Raw genomic sequence first — 22,605 nt, 5'->3', positions numbered from 1 at the left:
TTGGATCTATAGTAATTCATTCCAGTGAGGGATGTTGTATATCTCAAGAAAATGGTTTTTAGACTTCGGAGTTTCAAGAGCTTTAGTCAAGGTAAAGGAAGCTGGCAACTTTGGAGACAGCTTTTTACCTGTTTTTATGCATTGAGCTTCCATGTAAAATTCAATTTGAAAAGTGAATTTTCTTTCTTAAAAAGTATTTGAAGACCACTGCTCTGTGATAATGCATGTGAAAACATTTACTTTCCCACTTGAATGGTAACTGTATAATTTTGAAAACTGATCTCAGATTTTACCATGTTGAAGTAGAAAACTGTTCTCTTAAATAGCCAGACTTGATTAAAGAATATCAGTTAGAAAAATGTTGTAGATGGCAAGTGTACTATCTTTAATTTAGGCTTGAGTTTGTTGCTATAGACTTTCCTGCTGTTCTGTCTACAACCGAGGTTATGCCTTTAACTTCTAACGCCCATCAGTTCCTTTGGTGGTTTGGCAAATAAAGAAGGGTGAAGTCTTCTTAGATGTATACTTTGTAGTTGTCGTTCACGGTAGGATCAGACTATAAATCAGCATGGCCTGGGTGTGTGGGGCCCAGGCAGATGCAGTAGTAGTTTGCCAGGACAGAGTAATTTCCAGGAAGGCAGAAAGGCCTGGTCCCCATTTGGTTACCTCATCTGTGAAATGAGTGAGATGGGAGACTGCTCTATACCGGTGGTTTACCAAATCTAGGAAGTCCCTCAGAATTGCCTGAGATGCTTGTTCTCAAAAAACAAAACAAAATAAACTTTATTCACCTTAGAGCTATTGAATTGTTATTTCCTGGAGTTTTGTCACAGATCTATATTTCTACCAAGTACCCAAGTGATTCTATGTGATACCAGAAGACCACTGGTTATAATGACTTCTGATGTTTCTTCTCAGATAGGACACAAGAACAAAGTATTTTCATTACTGAGATGTTAGCTGTTGCTCTCTATCCACATGTCCTCTTGTAGTGTATCTTGAAATACACATCAGATTATTTTTTAAATTCTCATTAAAAATTCTGCCTGGAAAATAGTTATAAAACTGGATAAAATTCTTTAAGATAAGAATGGAAAAATATAGATAATTGTTGAAACTGAGGATGTTTACTTAGAGGTTTATTAAACAATTCTCTGTACTTTTGGGTATGTTTGAAAATTTCCATAATAAGAGTTTTTAAAAATGCATATATAGTTTAATGAAATTCATGCTGTTTGTCATTAAAAAGGACTTTTCATTTCCCTTACATTTTAAACTGTGATGCTAGCCATTTGAAAGTAACTTTATTGTAGTAGTAACTGCTTTTTTTGTTCATTTATAGGCAAAGATTGAAAATGTGCAGAAAACAGGTTTCATCAAAGGACCAATGTTCAAAGGTGTTGCTTCTAGTCGGTTTTTGCCCAAAGGCACCAAGACAAAAGTTAATTTGGAGGAACAGGGACGACAGAAGGTGTCATTCAGCTTCAGCCTTACAAAGAAAACTTTGCAGAACAGGTTTCTGACGGCACTTGGCAGTGAAAAGCAAAATGATACTCCAAATTCCCCAGTTGTACCTCTTCAAGTAGACTCGACCCCTAAAATTAAAATGGACATTGGAGATACATTATCTACTACAGAAGAATCTTCCCCACCAAAATCAAGGGTAGAATTGGGCAAAATCCATTTTAAGAAACATCTGCTTCATGTAACATCCAGGCCACTGCTGACTTCTACCACAGCAGTGGCATCTCCATCTCCTCCCATAGTACCATTACCAGCAGTCATAGCAGAATCAACAACTGTAGACTCGCCACCCTCATCTCCACCTCCACCACCTCCACCTCCCCAAGCCACAACACCCTCATTACCAGCACCAGTAACAGAGCCAGTGGCCTTGCCACACACACCAGTGACAGTTCTGATGACAGCACCAGTAGATGTAGCTGCTAGAGCATTGAAGGAACCACCAGTTACAATTGTACCAGAATCATCAGAAGTGGACACTAAGCAGGACCCTGTGTCTAATAGTTCAGAAGAACACATAACTCACAATTTGAATGAGCAAGCAGATATTCCTTCACAAAAAGAAGATTCCCATATTGGGAAGGAAGAAGAAATTCCAGATAGTTCTAAGAGTAGTCTGGGCTCTAAAAAAACAGGTTCTAAGAAGAAATCCTCACAATCTGAAGGCACCTTTCTTGGTTCAGAATCTGATGAAGATTCTGTACGGACTTCCTCAAGTCAAAGATCACATGATTTAAAATTTTCAGCCAACATTGAAAAAGAAAGAGATTCAAAAAAGAGCTTAGCAACTTTAAAAAGTGAGGATTTAGGGAAATCTTCACGATCTAAAACAGAGAGAGATGATAAATATTTTAGCTACTCAAAACTTGAAAGAGATACTCGTTATATATCTTCTCGCTGTAGATCAGAGAGAGAGCGAAGGCGGAGCAGGTCTCGTTCTAGATCTGACAGAGGTTCTAGAACTAGTTCATCCTATTCTCGGTCAGAACGATCCCATTATTATGACTCTGATCGTCGCTACCATAGGAGTTCCCCTTATCGAGAGAGGGCACGCTATTCTCGGCCATATACAGATAACAGGGCAAGAGAAAGTTCTGACTCAGAAGATGAGTATAAGAAGACATACTCAAGGCGCACCTCATCTCATTCTTCCTCTTACAGAGACCTAAGGACACCATCCTCCTATTCTAAATCTGATCGAGACTGTAAAACTGAGTCCTCTTATTTAGAGATGGAGAAGAGAGGAAAGTATTCCTCAAAATTAGAAAGAGAATCCAAAAGGACTTCAGAAAATGAAGCAATGAAAAGATGTTGTTCTCCCACTAATGAACTGGGATTCCGACGGGGGTCATCATATTCCAAGCATGGTAACAGTGCTTCCCGTTATAAATCTGCCCCTTCAAAACCTGCACCCAAGTCTGATAAATTTAAAAATTCTTTCTGTTGTACAGAATTGAATGAGGAAATCAAACAGTCTCATTCTTTTAGTTTACAGACTCCTTGTTCAAAAGGTAGTGAATTAAGAATGATTAGTAAAGTTACTGAAAGAGAGAAGATTGGGTCTCCATCTCCATCAAATCGATTAAATGATTCACCTACTTTTAAAAAGCTAGATGAATCACCTGTTTTTAAGTCTGAATTTATAGGACATGATAGCCATGATAGTATTAAGGAATTAGACTCTTTATGTAAAGTGAAGAATGATCAATTAAGAAGTTATTGTCCCACAGAATTTAATATAAATGGATCTCCTGGGGCAGAATCTGATTTGGCAACATTTTGCACTTCTAAACGTGACACTGTTTTGATGTCTTCTGATGATAGTGTGACTGGATCAGAGGTATCCCCTTTGGTCAAAACGTGCATGCTTTCATCAAATGGATTTCAAAATATTAATAGATGTAAAGAAAAAGACTTGGATGATACTCGCATGCAGCATAGTAAGTCAGAAAGCCCATTTAGAGAAACAGAACCTCCAGTGTCGCCACACCAGGATCAACTCATATCTTTGCCAGTTATGACTATAGATTACTCCAAAACAGTAGTTAAAGAACCAGTTGATGTGAGAGTTTCTTGCTGTAAAACCAAAGATTCAGATATATACTGTACTTCAAACGACAGCCGCCCTTCTTTTTGTCATTCCGGAGCTGAAAATACTGAGCCTTTAGTAACGAAGATTTCTTCAAATAGCTTTATGAACATGCATTTGAAATCAAAAACAGTTATATGTGATAATGGAAGTCTGACAGATCAGCACTCAAAATTTGCATGTGGAGAATATAAGCAGAGTGTTGGTAGTACTAGTTCAGCTTCTATTAATCATTTTGATGATTTATATCAACCTACAGGGAGCTCATGTATTGCTTCATCTCTTCAGAGTCTTCCACCAGGAATAAAAGTAGACAGTTTAACTCTCTTGCAATGTGGAGAGAATACATCTTCAGTTTTGGATGCTGTGCTGAAGAGTAAAAGCTCAGAGTTTTTAAAGCATGCAGAGAAAGAAATAATAGAAGTAGGTAGTGGCCTTCCTGATTCAGGAAGAGGATTTGCTTCCTGGGAAAACAGGCATAATAATGGACTATCTGGGAAATGTGTGCAAGAGGCTCAAGAAGAAGGGAATTCCATACTGCCTGATAGAAGAGGAAGACCAGAAATCTCTTTAGATGAAGAAGGTGGAAGAGGACATGCACATACTTCTGATGATTCAGAAGTTGTATTTTCTTCTTGTGATTTGAATTTAATCATGGAGGACAGTGATGGTGTAACATATACCTTAAAATGTGACAGTAGTGGTCATGCCTCAGAGATTGTATCTACTGTCCATGAAGATTATTCTGGTTCTTCCGAAAGTTCAAGTGATGAAAGTGATTCAGAAGATACAGATTCTGATGATAGCAGTATTCCAAGAAACCGTCTTCAGTCTGTTGTGGTTGTGCCAAAGAATTCTACTTTGCCCATGGAAGAAACAAGTCCTTGTTCTTCTAGGAGCAGTCAAAGTTACAGACACTATTCTGACCACTGGGAAGATGAGCGATTGGAGCCAAGGAGGCATTCATATGAGGAAAAATTTGAGAGTATAGCAAGTAAAGCCTGTCCTCAAACTGAGAAGTTCTTCTTTCATAAAGCAACAGAGAAGAATTCAGAAATTTCTTTTATACAGCCCAGCCGAAAACAGATAGATAATCACATGTCTGAAATTGCTCATCCTCAGAGTGATGGGGTTGATAGTACAAGTCATACAGACATAAAATCTGACCCTCTAGGTCATCCAAATTCTGAGGAAGCAGTGAAAGCCAGAATAACTTCTAGGCAGCAAGAAGAGCTGCCAGTTTATTCTTCTGATGATTTTGAAGATGTCTCAAGTAAGTCTCGGCAACAGACCACTTTCGCTAACAGGCCAGATAGTAGACTGGGGAAAACAGAGTCAAATTTTTCTTCTTGTGAGATCTCCCGAGTGGATGGTTTCCGTTCATCAGAAGAGCTCAGAAATCTAGGGTGGGACTTCTCTCAACAAGAAAAGCCTACTACCACATATCAGCAACCTGACAGCAGCTATGGAGCCTGTGGTGGACACAAGTATCAGCAAAGTGCAGAACAGTATAGTGGGACACGTAATTACTGGCAAGGCAATGGCTACTGGGATCCAAGATCAGCAGGTAGACCGCCTGGAACTGGGGTCGTGTATGATCGAATTCAAGGGCAGGTACCAGATTCCTTAACAGATGACCGTGAAGAGGAGGAGAATTGGGATCAACGTGGAGGATCTCACTTTTCAAGCCAGTCCAATAAATTTTTTCTGTCCCTTCAGAAGGACAAGGGATCCGTGCAAGCACCTGAAATAAGCAGCAATTCCATTAAGGACTCTTTAGCTGTGAATGAGAAGAAAGATCTTTTGAAAAACTTAGAAAAAAATGATATGAAAGATAGAGGGCCTCTTAAAAAAAGGAGACAGGAATTGGAGAGTGATTCTGAAAGTGATGGTGAGCTTCAGGACAGAAAGAAAGTTAGAGTGGAGGTAGAGCAGGGAGAGACAGCAGTGCCTCTAGGCTCAGCATTGGTTGGGCCTTCGTGTGTCATGGAGGACTTCAGGGACCCACAGCGGTGGAAGGAATGTGCCAAACAAGGGAAGATGCCTTGTTACTTTGATCTGATTGAAGAAAATGTTTATTTAACAGAAAGGTAAGCCAAATTAATACTTGTTGGACAAGTATTAACCTCGTTTTGTAGGAAAAAAATTAACTTTCAAAAGTTCAGAATATATGAGCTCAATTGTATGAAATATGGTTGTGTGATAAAATGTAACTTAAAAAATTTTAAAAGTGTATTTACCTATTTAGATTTGATGGTGTACAGTCCCCCAATTTTCCCCCCCACCCCACACACAGGAAGGGGATGTCTAAATTTTTTTTTTTTTGGTCCCATTACCTCTTTGGTTCTAGAAGTACATTAAAAAAAGTATATAGACCAGCCCAGTTTTTCTTAAATTTCTTTTACATGTGAAACTGTGGCAGAAAGTGAAACAAAACTCCAGCAAAATAGTCTGCTTTTAGAGAAGAAAAAAGTTACGTTGGATTTTTTTTCCTTCATTCTGAACATTTTTTTTAACATCTTTATTGGAGTATAATTGCTTTACAATGGTGTGTTAGTTTCTGCTGTATAACAAAGTGAATCAGCGATATAGATACATATATCCCCATATCTCCTCCCTCTTGCGTCTCCCTCCCACTCTCCTGATACTATCCCACCCCTCTAGGTGGACACAAAGCACCGAGCTGACCTCCCTGTGCTATGCGGCTGCTTCCCACTAGATATCTATTGTGCATTTGGTAGTGTATATATGTCCGTGCCACTCTCTCACTTCGTCCCAGCTTACCCTTCCCCCTCCCGGTGTCCTCAAGTCCAATCTCTACGTCTGCGTTTTTATTCCTGTCCTGCCCATAGGTTCTTCAGAACCTTTTTTTTTTTTTTTTAGATTCCATATATATGTGTTAGCATACGGTATTTGTTTTTCTCTTTCTGACTTCACTCTGTATGACAGTCTCTAGGTCCATCCACGTCACTAGAAATAACTCAACTTCGTTTCTTTTTAAAAATATGGAACCCTTCACGAATTTGCATGTCGTCCTTGCGCAGGGGCCGTGCTAATTTTCTCTGTATTGTTCCAATTTTAGTATATATGCTACAGAAGCGAGCACCATTCTGAACATTTTTGAAAAATATCTTTAGGTACTTTACAAGCTGGAACTCGATTAGAATATAGTTTTCTTTTGTCATGTTTCAAAATCTGTTGCTAGTAGATTAAACTTGGCAATAGCATAACAAGTCTTTAAGTTTTAAATGGTGAAATCCCTAACATGAAACAAGGTATAATGAGACTAGGATAATAAAAACAAATTCCTAGAGCACAGATTCTCAGTCGACTTTCTTTCACCTCTCTTTGATAATCTTGTTTTCCCAATGTAAATATATGTTGAATATGCCTTTAAAAAAATTTATAGTCTCCTAACCACCTACCTCCTTTTGGAAATTTCTCCTCTAGTTGAGAATCAACTTAGCCATCATCCCTTTAAGCATTCAGAATTTTTTAAAATGAAGACATTTTCCACTGTGGATAAGGTAAAAGACTTCATCTTAAAGTTAGACCCATCAGAAGTTTTTCCTATTTAAATAGCAAAAAAAAAAAAAACCACTTTTTTTTTAAGGATAAAGCGGGCCTCTTACAATTACGTTCATTTGTAACTAGTTGTAAATTAGGTTTAACTTCAAAATATTGAATATTTTAAGTGGTACTCCTTAAGAATTTTGTGAGTAGAGTGATGCAACTTACATGATCTTTGTGAAAGAATAGAAATAAAATTAATCAACCCAACCCTCTGGATTTTATTCAGTGAGTTTCATATACATAATTGGTTGGTGAGAGGCATTTTAAAGTGCTTGATATAAGCTGGGCATTTATAGAAGCCACTAAGAAGACAAATTATTGTAAAATAGTATGTGCATTCTTATGTCTAGTGAAAATAGGCTTACCTGAGCGAAATCTGTGCCCGTTAGTCCTCATCTGGCCTTTTTGGAGCAATACAAAATAAAGCTACTGTTTTTACACATAGCTCTTAAGTACTTATAAAAAGATAATTTGTTTATCTTTAGTCATATTTCTTCAGGCTAAGCATGTTCTTATGCTCATTAATGAATTATATCTTTAATTGATCCAGATGAATCATACTTGTTATTCAAACTTAGTGGAAACTATCATGACACACTAGGTACTTTATAAAACTGAGACTGTAGTAGAACATATGTTGGAGATGAAAGCAGATTAGTTAGATTAAGACAGTCACTTAGAGCAGCTGTGCTCTTCACTTGTCTAATAGCTGAAGAGTAAGTCATAGTTCCCTAATCTTAAGAAAGGGATCTTATTCGTCTGTCCTTGATTTTTTTTTTCCTTTTTGACAAAGATCAAAAAATAGAGTTCAACAAAAAGACCAGTAAATAATCACATTTTCACTTTTGCTTTGCAAACTCTGGCTTAGGTTTTTATGAACCCAGTCAATTTCGAACATTTATCTTCTCCCCGCCAAATCTACACTGAGAAAGTTTAGTCCTCTGTAGTAATGCTATTCTATAATAATATATACGTCATTCTTTTTTCTTTTTTAAATCATTCAGTCTTCTTTTAAACAGGATTTGTACAAAAGTGATGTTGCTAAAGGATTCTCTAAAGGATTTGATTGAGCTAAATTCTTAATTAAAAACTCCTTTTTCTTTCTAAAGCAACTCCTTTTCTTCCTTAGCCTTGTATCTCAACTATTATTTGTATATCCATGAGGCCTGCTTCTTTTTTTTTTTTTTTTGGGCTGCTCCACTGCATGCGAGATCCTAGTTCCCCGACCAGGGATTGATCCCTCGCCCCCTGCAGTGGAATCGCGGAGTCTTAACCACTGGACTGCAGGGAAGTCCATGAGGACTGATTCTTAAACCTAACTTTAATTAATCAGCTATGTTATTATTTGATATTCATGAGTTTTCCTATTTCTCTGTGGAGCCAAATATGACTATTAACATTTGAAACTGCTCAGAGTTCAAGGTTTAGATGACAAGGACTAGGAAATAAGGACTGAGTCCAAAATGATAGACCTGAACTTACCCCAGCTTCCCATTTGCCAAGGCTGAGGTTGTCTCTCTCACCTGTTTTGCAATACAATTCCTAGTGTTTTCAGTCTCATAAATGCGTAGTGGTTAGATGTTTTCTTCTTTTTGAATGATTGACTTAACGAGAATCATTAAATGGGAAACTAGTGAGATTTAGCACATTTTTGATTGTGTATGTTGTATCATTGCCAGGACATTTTTTTAACCAATTTTAATAAAATTTTACCCACTAGAAAGAAGAATAAATCCCATCGGGATATTAAGCGAATGCAGTGTGAGTGTACACCTCTTTCTAAAGATGAAAGAGCTCAAGGTGAAATAGCATGTGGGGAAGATTGTCTTAATCGTCTCCTCATGATTGAATGGTAAGTAAATTAGAATGCTCTGCTTTTGCTCAACTATTCTATTAAATGTCTCTAAATTTTAAGAAGAATTATTAGGAGTAAAATTTAACTTTTCTCCTTCTACCTATTGTGGAGTATTTCTGAGGAATGAAATCTCCAATGTGTAATAGTGTTTATAAGGAGGCAGATTTCCCTTGCATTGTGCGTTAGATTATAGTACATATTGTAAGTGCTCTGTAAAGTAGCCCTAATGCTAACATAGTAATACTAATTTTTACCCAGTCTCCTTTTATCTTTTGTAAGGTTCACGTCCTGAAAGGTAAATGTTGGTATTTTTTAGCTTTTACTATAAAAATAAGCTAAAACCCTAACATTTCAAAAGTGCTTAAAGTAAAATGTCTTGCTCCCCCAAGCCTCAATCCCTCTGTTTGTAGTCTTTCCAGATAATTTTTATGCCTATACCAGCATGGGTAGACGTTTCCTCTTTTTATGTGTAGAAATGAAATCCTTACTGTATGTACTTTTTGAAACTTTGTTCCCTCTCACCTGCCACACACACTTTTCTTTTTTTTAATAATTTTTTTTTTTAATGTAACTTTGGCTGCAGTGGGACTTCATTGCTGTGCGCGGGCTTTCCCTAGTTGTGGCGAGCGGGGGCCACTACCTGCCACCATGCACGGGCCCCTCATCGTGGTAGCTGCTCTTGTTGCAGAGCATGGGCTCTAGGCACGCGGGCCTCAGTAGCTGTGGCTCGTGGGCTCTAGAGCACAGGCTCAGTAGTTGTGGCGCACGGACCAAGTTGCTCCGGGACATTTGGGATCCTCCCGGACCAGGGCTCGAATGCATGTCCCCTGCATTGGCAGGCGGATTCTTTAACCACTGTGCCACCAGGGAAGTCCCCACACTTTTAATTAAATATGTTTTGGAGACCTATTCAGAGCTACATATTTAGACCTATCTAAATCTTTCTCTTGACTACATTATGTATTCTATTCATAGTTAACCCATATTTATTAATCTTCTATTGATAGACATTTGCTTCCATATTTTTCATATAAACAGTAAATATCTTTACATTAAAAAATGTGATTTTTAAAAAAAAACCAGTCGGATTGAAAATTGTATCATTTTTAACATGGAAAGAATATTAAGGTGATTTATAGTGTAGGTACCTTATTTTTAGTGTTAATGAAGTGTTTTTTTCCAAAACTCAGTTTTTGGTTTTGCTTATGTAATAGTGTTACAAAAATAAAACATATACCTCAAAAAATAAAAAAGAGAAAGCATTTTTGGTATTTTTAAATGTAAACTAAAAGCAGAGATGACAGTAAACATATAAGGAGAGAAGAGGGATTTCCTTGGTGGCACAGTGGTTAAGAGTCCGCCTGCCAATGCAGGGGACACGGGTTTGAGCCCTGGTCTGGGAAGATCCCACATGCCGCGGAGCAACTAAGCCTGTGCGCCACAACTACTGAGCCTGCGCCCTAGAGCCCACAAGCCACAACTACTGAGCCCGTGTGCCACAACTACTGAAGCCTGTGAGCCTAGAGCCCGTGCTCCGCAACGAGAAGCCACCACGATGAGAAGCCTGCACACTGCAACTAAGAGTAGCCGCCACTCACCACAACCAGAGAAAGCCCACGCACAGCAACAAAGACCCAACGCAGCCAAATTAATTAATTAATTAAAAAAGAAGAGAAGACATAAGAACAGTATTCTCCTAATTTGACATTGTTGCCCTAGTCTCTGCATTTTTCTGGTTTTTCCTGTCAACCTTGTTGAACAGATATGAAGTACAGAAATTCTTTTTTCTTGTTATTCCCACGCTCAAAACTTAGTGGTTCTCAAGATTAGGTTCAAATATAACCTTGGTATTGAGAGCCCTTCATAGTACATCAACAACCTGCCTTTTCATCTTCCAGCAACCCACCTTTCTTATCAGTTATCCTTAGCTATTTTATTCCCCTTTTCTCAAGTAGGCCTTGTTTCCTATTTTTGCACACAGGTGGGCACTGTCATTGTACCTCTTGTTTTCCTTATCTGTCCATATCCTCTGTGTCATTAGAAATTCTGCTTTAATCCTACTCCTTCCGGAAAGCTTTCTTTCACTGCTTCTCTCCAGAGTGAATCCTTTATCCGTTGGACATCTGTAAAAATGTTGCTTACTACTACTGGTTTGGCAATAAATAATAATATGTTGGAAATAGTTAGTAATTTTTATTGTAGCCTTACTCAGTATTAAAAACCTTTGTATCTGTAAGCTTTGGAATATTAAGAATTCAGTAAATTTTTGATTTTATTTTTATTCTAGGATCCATGAGGGAAGAGCCTTGCCAGTTTTTATTGTGCTTACTCTGAACAGAGATATGTTTAATGACGACTTTGGTTTCTCTTAAATGTAGCTCAAGTAGTTAGCTACATTCAGAAGATGAAATTAATGATGATTGGAGTGGAATATAAGAGAAGGTGCACTGATTGAAAATAAGTTAGCTCTGCATAGTTGTCAGAGTACTGCAAACTTACATGCAGCCTGGAAATGTATCTTAGACACTCAGGGAGGGGTAATGACCAGTTGACAAGACTGTATTTTGGGCATCATCTGTTTAACAATGTAGACACTCAATTTTAAGGAATCCCTTCATGATGGAAAGAATTATTGAGGAAGGCTCACTTGGAGGTTTACCACACATATGCTGATTATGCCATAAAGATATGGATATATTTACATAACATTCTAGTGAACATGTTTTTGGTTCTTTTGCTGCTTTGAAGAATTAATTTTCTCCTTTTCTCATTTCAGTTCTTCTCGTTGTCCAAATGGGGATTATTGTTCCAATAGACGGTTTCAAAGAAAACAGCATGCAGATGTGGAAGTCATACTCACAGAAAAGAAAGGCTGGGGCTTGAGAGCTGCTAAAGACCTTCCTTCGTAAGTTGTTTTAATCGTCTTTCACTTCATTTGTGTTGTTGAAGTTGGTTAGATACTTTTTAGGAAAATAATTTGCCTATTACACTGAAGTTTAATAATGATTATTGTGCAGAATGACCACTTGGTAGCTAGTTTGTTCGTTTTAAATTCACTTCTTTTAGGAAATTAAATAGAAATCTCTTCTGTCTATATATGAGAGAGCAGTTTGTCCCTTGTGATATTTGGACTAGGCCGGTCCTTCTTTGTCTGATAGTTATGTTACCTTAATTCCAAGTAATTACCAAGTATTTGCTGTAGATCCCCACAATCCCTATGAAACTCTATAAAAAGGAGTTAGGACAGAATCTATAAAGTTGAATCTATATAAAGTTCAGTTGGGATAAGAGTAGTGGAGAGTCTGAGGATATTGAGATAGAGAATTAAAGCATACTTGATAGATACTCATTAAACATTTTTGAATGAATAAATGTTGCCTTCTAAAGTCATGTAACTTTTATATGTAATGCAATAAAAGGTTCAGTTTTATTTTCTACCATATTCGGTATTTCCTTTAACCACCAATTTTCTTACATATAGCATATTTAAGTATTCTTATGAAAGTTGAGTACCTTTTTCTTTAAAGTTAAGTATATACAGATTACATTTGTTTATGATTGAAGAATTTTTAAAAATACATCAAAGGAATAAAGGAAGAAAAACAGTTGCTGATTCTAGTGATTCAGGCACAACTATTCTTTCAGAATCCTAAGCATATGGCCAAACTTGAATGGGAATTGGGATGGAGTGAGGGGTTTTAGTCTTTTTATTGTGGGGATTCAAAGCAACCAGGTAGCAAAAAACCTAATAATAACCACCACCACTACCACCAGGTAATTTAGTTTTCTGACAGGAACCTCATATATCTTTTGAAAGCCAAATCATTTAGTTTTTATTGTGAAAATAGGAAATGATCTTATCCTTTTGAGAACCAACCAGAAAAAAACCATGTTTTATTATATAAAAAAGTAGATAGTAGGAACCTCATATATTTCCCTTTTCTGCAAAGTATTATCAGAGTATTTTGGTTTATAACCATTTTTAAATTGTTTATTTGAAACAAGTATCTCAGAATCATCTCAGTATGTTTCATATCCAAATTCATTGGATCCTTTATAATATTTTAAATAAATAATAGACTAAGCTTCCCTTGAACACTGTTAACAACACTGAACTCAGTACTTGCCGAGGCAGTCTGGTGCATTTCTAAAATCACTAACTCTGGTCTAGATGCAGGTTTTTAGGTATGCTTTCTTTTATTCTACTCAAGCCAGCCAGGCTTTTCTTTTGGAGAGTCTTTTTAAAATTTTTTTAAAGGAACTCCAGTTTGGACATAACCCTCTCTTACAGGGGTAGTAATGGACACTGCCTCTTGGCAGAGTCTGCACTAACATAGCTTCAACTTTAATGTAAATTCTTGTTGTATGCAACAGAGACTATTTGATGGCTCAGGAGTCCGTTTCTGTTATGAGGAAGGAGATGGGAGAAGAGAGGAGAGAATGCGTGACTGGTTCACATAGCAGGTTAAAATTTCCTAAAGCTCTTTAGCTTTCCTCAGCTACTCACAAAGAACCCTGCTTTGGTAAAATATACCAGGACTTAATGTTTCCATGATTCCCACACTTTCACTCATGTACTTCCATGTGCTGATGGTAATACCAATTTTATAAATTTTTAACTCTAAGCTATTTAGGTGTTCACTGGTAGAGTATTCCCATTTAAGAAGGGCATACTGTCAGATGTGCACAGTATGAGGAGGAGGTATTTGGAACAAACTGCTAGTTACTGTTAAAATACCATGACAGACTCCACCAAAAAAAAAGCAAATTCTTACCAAAACCCTCAAGTTTTAGGCTGTAGGAATGGAAGGCAGTGCTGTCCAGGTTGACTTAATGTTATTGGATACCAAATGGGACTTCGTTTTTTTGGGATGGGGGGGTGGATTAAAATTCAAACAATATATTATTAGCCTTTTTAAAGTGCATGATTCAGTGACATTTAGTACATTCATAATATTGGGCAGCTATCACCTCTGTCTAGTTCCAAAAATTTTTATCACCCCAAAAGGAAACCCCTTACCCATTAAGCAGATTCTCCCTATTGCCCCCTCTTCCCAGCCCTTGGCAACCTCTAAATCTGCCATCTCTGTGGATTTACCTATTCTAGATATTTATATGAAATATAAATGTGGCTTTTTGTTTCTGGCTTCTTAAAGCTGTTAAACATAGCATTTTTTTAGCGTGGCCAAAAAAAAAAAAAAGAAGTATACTGATTATGTCAGTATATCATAACAAATACGAATGATTTACATTTTTAAATTTTAAAAATCTCTTTGGTTAGTGTTAGGGCACGTTTGTTTATTTTCTCTCTGCACGTCTTGTGGGGTCTTAGTTCCCCGACCAGGGAATGAACCCAGGCCCCAGCAATGAAAGTGCTGAGTCCTAACCACTGGACAGCCAGGGAATTCCAGGGCATGTTTATTTTGAAAGGGTAAGACAAGACTTCTGGGTAGGTCACTTCAGGTCAGAACTTGGGAGTAAACCGTAGAGAAGCATTTGTTTACATGGAGGTAATACTTGAAGTCATTGGTGAGAATGAGCTTTTATAAAATAAAGGGAGAGGGAAGAGACTGAGAATATCTTCAATAGAGAAGAAATAGGTAAATAACCATGAACAATCAAAGGTAGAAGGTAACTGAAAGAAGCCAAGGAGAGAGCTTAATCATGACTGTTGATAAATGCTAGAGAAAACTCACAGAGAATGCAGTCAGAGAAAAGGTATATTTGACCTTTAACATCATTAGAGACCTTTGAGAGTAAAGGTAGTAGAAGGGCTGCTGTATTTAAGTTGCCTTCTTTTTTCTTAGGACATAAAGCCTCTAATTTTTCACTGCTTCTGATTTCTTCACAACCATTTCTCAGTTGTGAATCATTGTTTTCATGATAATGTAAACCAGACTTGAAAGTTCGTTTTAATATCTAGTGAGAGCAAGGATATGCATTTTGGTATAAGTGTAAATTATAAAAGCTTCTTAGAGTCAACATTCTTTGAAAAGTATTAGGAAGGAGAAAATTAACCTCGATTAGTTGCTAGGCACTTTACATATATTTTAATTACATCTTGTGTAATAGCAAATCTGTCCACTTTACAATAGTTTTTAAAATTCATTATTTTTGCATGGATGTATGTGTTTTCCGTATATCTCCTAGGCAGGAAATACTGTTTTTCTTTTGCCAGGAACACCTTTGTCCTGGAATATTGTGGAGAGGTACTTGATCATAAAGAGTTTAAAGCCCGGGTAAAGGAGTATGCACGAAACAAAAACATCCACTACTATTTCATGGCCCTGAAGAATGATGAGGTAAGTGGCATGATTGTGTTTGTTTTGAAACAGATCTGGAAATTCTTGAATTTGAAAGCGGTCATTGATATGGACTGATCTTTAAAATATATTAAGTGACCAAAATAAGGAGCTGAACAGTGTGGATAGTTTTTTTCTATTTGCTTACAAAAAGGATGAGGGAGAGGGGGGTATTTACATGTATATGTAAATGTAAACATACATGCTTCATACTACAATTCTTAAAAACTATTGATAGCCCCCAAAGAGCTTTTGTTTATGTAGATTATATTTATCAATATTTATATTAAAGACGAAAGCTGAGAAGTTGAAAATACTTATTTTTTATTAAACCATTTAAAAGTGACAATAAGCAAGCCTATTACGTTGACACAAATAGCATATGCTTTTGTGAAAATTAAGTATTTTCCAAAAAGCTTTTTTTTTTTAGTGAGGAGTACCATTTACAAATCTCTTTAATGTCTGACTTACTAGAATTTAGCTAGATTCTCATGTCTGCCTCTACATCCAATCTGGAAATGCAAGTTGTAGGGAACTATCCTAGTAGGACCTGTTGAATCTCACTCTGAGGGTGGGCTCAGCAAGAGTTTTAACAAGCTCTCAGTGGATTCAGATACATACTCAAGTTTGAGAGCTGCTGCACTGTGGTATCGCATGCATTTGAAAATGAAGTTTTAAAAACTTGAAGTAAGATTGGAATATAGGATGTAAGAAATAGCTAAAAGAAAATGAGACATTGATAGATATGGAGATAATTTTGCCCCCTAGGTAAAATGTTGATAGTTAGAGATCTTTCTGAGGAAGACATTGGATATTTGTCACTTTGATGTATAAAGTGATATGAGAGAGTTCTCAGAAGGAATGGGGGATTAGGGGTAAGGGTCTTAAATTTGCTGGATGCCTTGCCTTTGCAAAATGCACATATGTTTTAAGGTCTCTTTTTTTTTTTTTTTGCGGTATGCGGGCCTCTCACTGTTGTGGCCTCTCCCGTTGCGGAGCACAGGCTCCGGATGCGCAGGCTCAGTGGCCATGGCTCACGGACCCAGCCGCTCCACGGCATGTGGGATCTTCCCAGACCGGGGCACAAACCCGTGTCCCCTGCATTGGCAGGCGGACTCTCAACCACTGCGCCACCAGGGAAAGCCCCTAAGGTCTCATTTTTAACTGTTAAATTATCCTTTTCCCTAGATAATAGATGCCACTCAGAAAGGAAATTGCTCCCGGTTCATGAATCACAGCTGTGAACCAAACTGTGAGACTCAAAAAGTAAGTTGAGGTAGATTTAGAGTTTGGGATATTTGTTCAAGACTGCTGTTCTGACTGTTAATTTTAGATTCTATACCAAAGGTACGCATGGATATTATTTTTTAATCATTGTACTGATTTTTTTCTTACTCTTAAACTTTTTTTTGAAATAAGTTTAGATGTATAAAATAATAAATAGTGTTGAAATAGTACAGAGTTCCCATATATTATCCTTCACTAACTTCTGCAAATGTCTACATTGAACATAACCATAATATAATTACCCAATCCAGGAAATACTATTAACTACTAACTAGTCTAAAGACCTTATTCAAGTTTTGCCATATGTCATTTTTCTAGTCTAGGATCCAATCCAGGAACTCCAGTTGCATTTAATTGTCACATCTCTGCCCATAAATTTTAGATATTGTTTAAGGTGCCGAAATGAAAAACTAAATTTTAATTTTGATGAAGTCCAGTGTATACTGTTATGTTCAGATTTTATATCAGTCTTATCCAGGTGCCAAATTTGGTAGTTTTAATAACATTTATAAGGGGCTGAATGGCCACAGATGAGAGAGACGATATATGGTATGCACGTGGATATACTGCTCCTCCTCAACAAGGCCAGACTTTGGGTCTTGGTTATCTTTATGTCCCTGTGCCTGGCACACAGTTGACACTTGATAAATTCATTTACCGAATTCGATGTAATATTTCGAGGTAATGATCTTGGTACCCTCTAATTTGTGTTTTAAGCTTAGAGTTAAAAAAAAAGCATATAGATACATATATATGCACATTAGAATATTGGTTCTTTTTTAGGTTAAGAAAGCTGTGGACCCACGCCCTAGAAAAATATATCAGTGATTTCCTCTCATATTGAATAGTTTTGACTCTTGGATATTTTTTGCCCTTTGATATCTGTACTTATAGATCTTAGATACAGCTCTTCCAAGAGCCAAAACATATAACGAATAGGAGAACCCAGTGTGAAATTATTTAACCTAATTAAGTTCTGGTTCTATTTTTGCCTGCAGCTGGTGGCCACATGTCCAGCTGTGAGACTCCAACTGTACTGTTTCCCTTCACCTCTTTAAGTCTGGGTTTTTCATCAGTAGCAGGTTCAAATGGTCTGGACAGGCGCTTTCCAGTCAATTTACATATTCTGGAACTACAAGGTCCAATCCCTGTGTATTTACCCCCATTTTAATTTTTGAGTTTTATGTATCTGCTCTGATGCTTCCCTTCCCTTTCTCTACACTCAGCATTATGACCACTGTTTCATGAAATTAAACTTCTGGCATTGTTGTTTTCCTTTTTCCACGCCCCATCTTATCTTATAGTTACTTTTAACATAAGGTAGTACAAATTTGCCTGGTATTCAGTGACACCAAGCATTCCATATTTGCCTATTTTTACTACAAGTGAATCTTTACTGTGTGAAAATGTGTATTAAGGTAAGTTAAAGTAGCAGTTACTTTTTTTTTTTTTTTTTTTTTTTGCGGTACGCGGGCCTCACTGCTGTGGCCTCTCCCGCTGCAGAGCACAGGCTCCAGACATGCAGGCTCATTGGCCATGGCTCACGGGCCCAGCCGCTCCACGGCACGTGGTATCCTCCCGGACCGGAGCACGAACCCGCGTCCCCTGCATCGGCAGGCGGACTCCCAACCACTGCGCCACCAGGGAAGCCCCAGCAGTTACTTTTATTAGAGTTAAATTATAGATGATACTCATCTGGTAGCTCATTAAATAAGAGTGATACTTAAGTTTATTTTGTTTTTTAATTTTCCTGTTAGCTATTTGGAAAAGCCTTTATTATCTAAAGAGGCACATGCACAATTAAGGCAGATGATGATGATCTTTTTTTAAAAAACACCCACACACAAATAGATTAACCAGTTACTAATTTCTTTTCTTTTAAAAACAACATCTCAGTGGACTGTGAATGGACAACTGAGAGTTGGGTTTTTTACCACCAAACTGGTTCCTTCAGGCTCAGAGTTAACATTTGACTATCAGTTCCAAAGATATGGGTAAGTATTGATTCCGTTCTGTTTTGCTGCTTCTGATGCAGAAATAGACTGTTCAGATATAGGAATCTAAAACTTAGATGTGAATTACTAAGAAGTTATATGTACTGTCAGTTCTTATCTATAGTGTTCTCTTTTAGTTCTGTGTATTTTCCTTCTGTATGACACTTCAGGCCATTAAGGGATATTGTACAGGAACTACATGTTCCTCCTCTGAACTTCATGCTGCCTTATTTATATAGTTATGTTTCTAATATAATTTTAAAACTTTCTATTACAGAAATGTCAACAGGGTGTTGACATGGTATAAAGAGAACAATATAATGAATCCCTGTGTGGCCATAATTCATCTGTCAGTTATTAGTTCATGACTTTATCATGTCTCATCTATACCATATTGTACTCTGAAAAATAATTTGTTACCTAGTTCTACCAAAACCAGTAACTGATGCAATAGCACTGAATACCCCTAGCATTTATATTGTGGTTTTAATAAAACCCCACTAAAAGGAACAGGGTTCCTCGGAGAAATGTCTGGTGTCAACTTTGGGACAGGTATTAAACAAGATGACTCTGGATTATCTCCTCATACCAGAAAACCAGTTATAAAAGATAAGGAGGGTCATGTCAAAGGGACTTCGGAGATAGCTTGAATAGAATCTCACTTACCAAAAGTGGGAGGGTTCTTATTAACACTTAAGCATCATTAAGAATAATAATGGCGAGTGGTTTGAAACACACTACGTAAAATCCATGAGTTTTAATGACATTTTAAAAATAAAAGCGCATTAGTCATAATTGAAAGGAACCAATTCATGATCTTGAAAACTAGTTTTTGGTTTTTTTTAATTGAAGTATAGTTGATGTGCAATATTACATAAGTTACAGGTATACAACATAGTGAATAACAATTTTTAAAGGTTATGTTCCATCTATAGTTACTACGAAACACTGGCTATATTCCCTCTATTGTACAGTACATCCTAGTAGCTTATTTATTTTATGCATAATAGTTATATCTCTTAATCCCCTATCCCTCTTTTGCCCCTTCCCCTCTCCTTATGAGTAACCACTAGTTCAAAAATTAAAAGAAGAAAAAAATCAAGCATTTACCCTTCCTTTCCCAAGTGAATTTTTGATTAAACCAAGCAGTTGGTGAGAGGAAATTCTTTATAGAGGTTATTTTAGCTAATAAATGAAGCAGTAATGGTATCACCATTTTGCAACACCTCATAAACTAGTGGATCTAGGCAATGGTCAAGTATTCTGGGGTTGACCAGGTTCCATGTAGGGCTCCATTATTTTTTTTTTCCTCTTGTATTTGTACTGTCCTCTTTGAAAGAAAGGAAACTGGAAATTAAGTGCTGTTTGTGATTCCCTGCTGTATTTATCAAATATTTTTGTGCCTCTGATTGCTACTGTTATATACTAAATCTATCAGTTTACTTTTGGAATAGTCCTTCATGTTTTCCTTGGGTAGCTCTGGTTGCAGAGTAAATAAATGGCAGAGGGCTGTAGACTTAGGCCTGTATTCTTTCCTCCACTTTACCTTGACACCATGGTTACATTTACTTATTACTATATTTATTAGTAGTGTCTCATCCTTATGTAATGATAACTTTTAATAACCACGTGTTTCCTTCTAAGTGTCCTTTACTAATTATGCTTTTTATATCTGTTCATAATAATACATTTTGTTCTGTGTGTCAGTTAAATATTTACATATAAGTTATAGGTGTTGATCTATTTAAGCAATTTTGTTCTTAGCCCCAACAGGTATATAAGATCTCTTATTTTCATACATTAGTAGAAGCTCTCATAAATGGAGAAATTACTTATTAATTTCTTGGCTAGTTTTGTCTAGCTAATAAAGAATGACTTTTAAGAGCAATTTTCAGGCATTTCTATTAGTATCAGGTTTGTTGGTGTCTCTTAAAAAAACTTTTTTTCCTTTAAGCTGGATTGACTCTTCTCCTGTATGTAATTGCTATACTATCAACATTTTTTATGGTTTACTTTCACATAATTGACATCTTTCTTATGCTCCTCGAACAGGAAAGAAGCACAGAAATGTTTCTGTGGGTCGGCTAATTGCCGGGGTTACCTGGGAGGAGAGAACAGAGTCAGCATCAGAGCAGCAGGAGGGAAAATGAAGAAAGAACGATCTCGGAAGAAGGATTCGGTAAGTGTTCCATTCTTCTTTCAACTGTCACCATGTGCATTTTAAGAAGGGAGGTAGCTTTCCTGATTGAACTTTGAAAAGTCAAACTACAACCAGAGAAATTCAGGGTCAAATGAGATAATCATGGAAAAGTACGATTGCTATTTTTGTTTCATGGAGGTTAGACGTGGATACTGAGAACTATTGAAGGCATCTTGAAAACAGACAGGCTAATAGTTTTTGAGAGCCTGTAAAACTCCTAATCTTATGTATAAGTAACATGTTTATCTGTTGACTCACATAAGTCTGATCTACATTCCTAATCTTTTAATATTGTTTTGTCTTTTGTTTGCATGTGTTCTTAAAATCTCTCAAAATCCTCCTTGGAGAGTAAGGTGAGTTTTGAGAGGTAACAGGCAACCCAAGAGTGAGAAAGGGATAGTCTCAGATGGTCTTTGTATTTAATCCGTTAGAACAGTGGTCGATAGCCTTTTTTCTACCCCAGTTCACCTGAGTTACAACTGGAGGTGAGTGGTATCTTGCTACTACAGGAGCTCTTAACTGGGACAAGAATTTTGTGTCATTTTTAAAAAATCCCCCCTGCCCTTTTTCTGAGGATCCCTTTGTCAGAGCAGTGTTTCTCCACCTCAGAACCACTTGGCAGGGTCCATTGTAAAAATGCACATTTTGGGGCCTATCCTCAGACCTATGAATCTTAGTGGAGGGCCAGAAGGAGCCAGGGGGCCAGAGGTGTTAGCCAGCAAATCCACCTGTGAGTCTTTTGCAGTTAGCTCATTCCTAGGCTTTTCAGGAACCCATACTTATGTTAAGAATTATAAATGACAGCAGTCTTACTATTTAGTTGAGCAGGTAGAACACATAAGTCAGGAAAGGGATAAAAATATAATAGTTAAAAGGTGATGTCAGTAAACCCAAATTAATTGGAGAGAATTAGTTATTGAGAATCTGAATTCTATAAGAAGACTTAGATAGCAGGAAGCATTAGAAAGGGCCATTTACAAATTAAAAAAAAAAAGGGGGGTCATTTAAAAAATGCAAAAAGGGAAAGTTTACAAGAAACACCCATGCTTCTGCCACCCAAGATGAACAAATGCTCTTTAGAGTATTGTTGCTTCAGTTCTATTTTTTAGAGAGCATATATATTGTAACTGTGTGCTAAGCACTCTTCTAAGCGCCTGACACATTAACTCGTTTAATTCTCACAATAAGCCCTTTAAGTTAGGTACAGTTTATTTACATATATTCCTACTGATGAACACTTGTGTTTCCAATCTTTTGCTCTTAATGTCTTTGCACATGTCTCTTCTGTACATGTTTCTTTAAGGTATATCCATGGAAGTGGGGTCACTGGGTCATAGCCTTTTAGCTTTTGGACCTGACTATTACAGGAAATTTTTCTTTAAACTTCATCAAGATTACTTTTATTTTTAACTCTTGTTTCATATAATTGATAGTTTACCAGAGCAACCACAAAGTAGTCATTAAACATGTTGACCTAAGCTAAAATCTCCATAAAAGCTTCCCTTTGGCTATTTTCTGTTTTCAAAACTTACATTAAAAACTGCATTATTGGTGGGGAGCGTTGTTGTAGTGTGATGGTTTCCTGGGTGGTATTATACTGCCATCATAACAATATCAGATGGCTTTCTACCTTCCTGGTAAGATTCAAGAACAACCCCAAGGGACCAAGACGTAGGTATTCCTGGTTTTTGCTTGCTTGTTTTTATTCTGGTAATAGTGTGTCCATATCAGTATTTTATGGTATTGTAGACTAAATTAGATGTAAAGTGAATCTAGTCAGT

General features: G+C 37.0%; 1 protein-coding gene and 1 non-coding gene across 10 annotated transcripts in view; one reads left to right on the top strand and one right to left on the bottom strand.

Moving 5' to 3' along the window:
* The window catches only part of SETD2 (SET domain containing 2, histone lysine methyltransferase), a 113,060-nt gene that overhangs the window by 28,346 nt on the left and 62,109 nt on the right, over positions 1-22,605 (top strand). For 8 of the 9 annotated variants that reach the window (XR_012323985.1, XR_012323986.1, XM_073787862.1 and 5 more), the window contains exons 3-9: positions 1,343-5,703; positions 8,907-9,038; positions 11,818-11,946; positions 15,220-15,343; positions 16,532-16,609; positions 18,527-18,624; positions 20,677-20,803. Coding sequence is in view for 7 of the 9 variants with exons in the window: in XM_073787862.1 (XP_073643963.1) it covers positions 1,343-5,703; positions 8,907-9,038; positions 11,818-11,946; positions 15,220-15,343; positions 16,532-16,609; positions 18,527-18,624; positions 20,677-20,803 (5,049 nt within the window). In the remaining 2 variants the exon portion in view is untranslated. Of the gene's footprint in view, positions 1-1,342; positions 5,704-7,063; positions 7,141-8,906; positions 9,039-11,817; positions 11,947-15,219; positions 15,344-16,531; positions 16,610-18,526; positions 18,625-20,676; positions 20,804-22,605 lie in introns of those variants that run through there. The other variant, XM_073787864.1, reaches the window with a different exon arrangement.
* Positions 6,613-6,719, bottom strand: LOC117314049 (U6 spliceosomal RNA). The gene has a single exon (XR_004528732.1). It is a non-coding gene; the product is annotated as a U6 spliceosomal RNA (small nuclear RNA).

The sequence above is a fragment of the Tursiops truncatus genome, chromosome 10 (genome assembly GCF_011762595.2).
Source record: "Tursiops truncatus isolate mTurTru1 chromosome 10, mTurTru1.mat.Y, whole genome shotgun sequence".
Taxonomy (NCBI): Eukaryota; Metazoa; Chordata; class Mammalia; order Artiodactyla; family Delphinidae; genus Tursiops; species Tursiops truncatus.
Note: the sequence above shows the minus strand (reverse complement) of the source record. Positions and strands in the feature narration are given on the sequence as shown.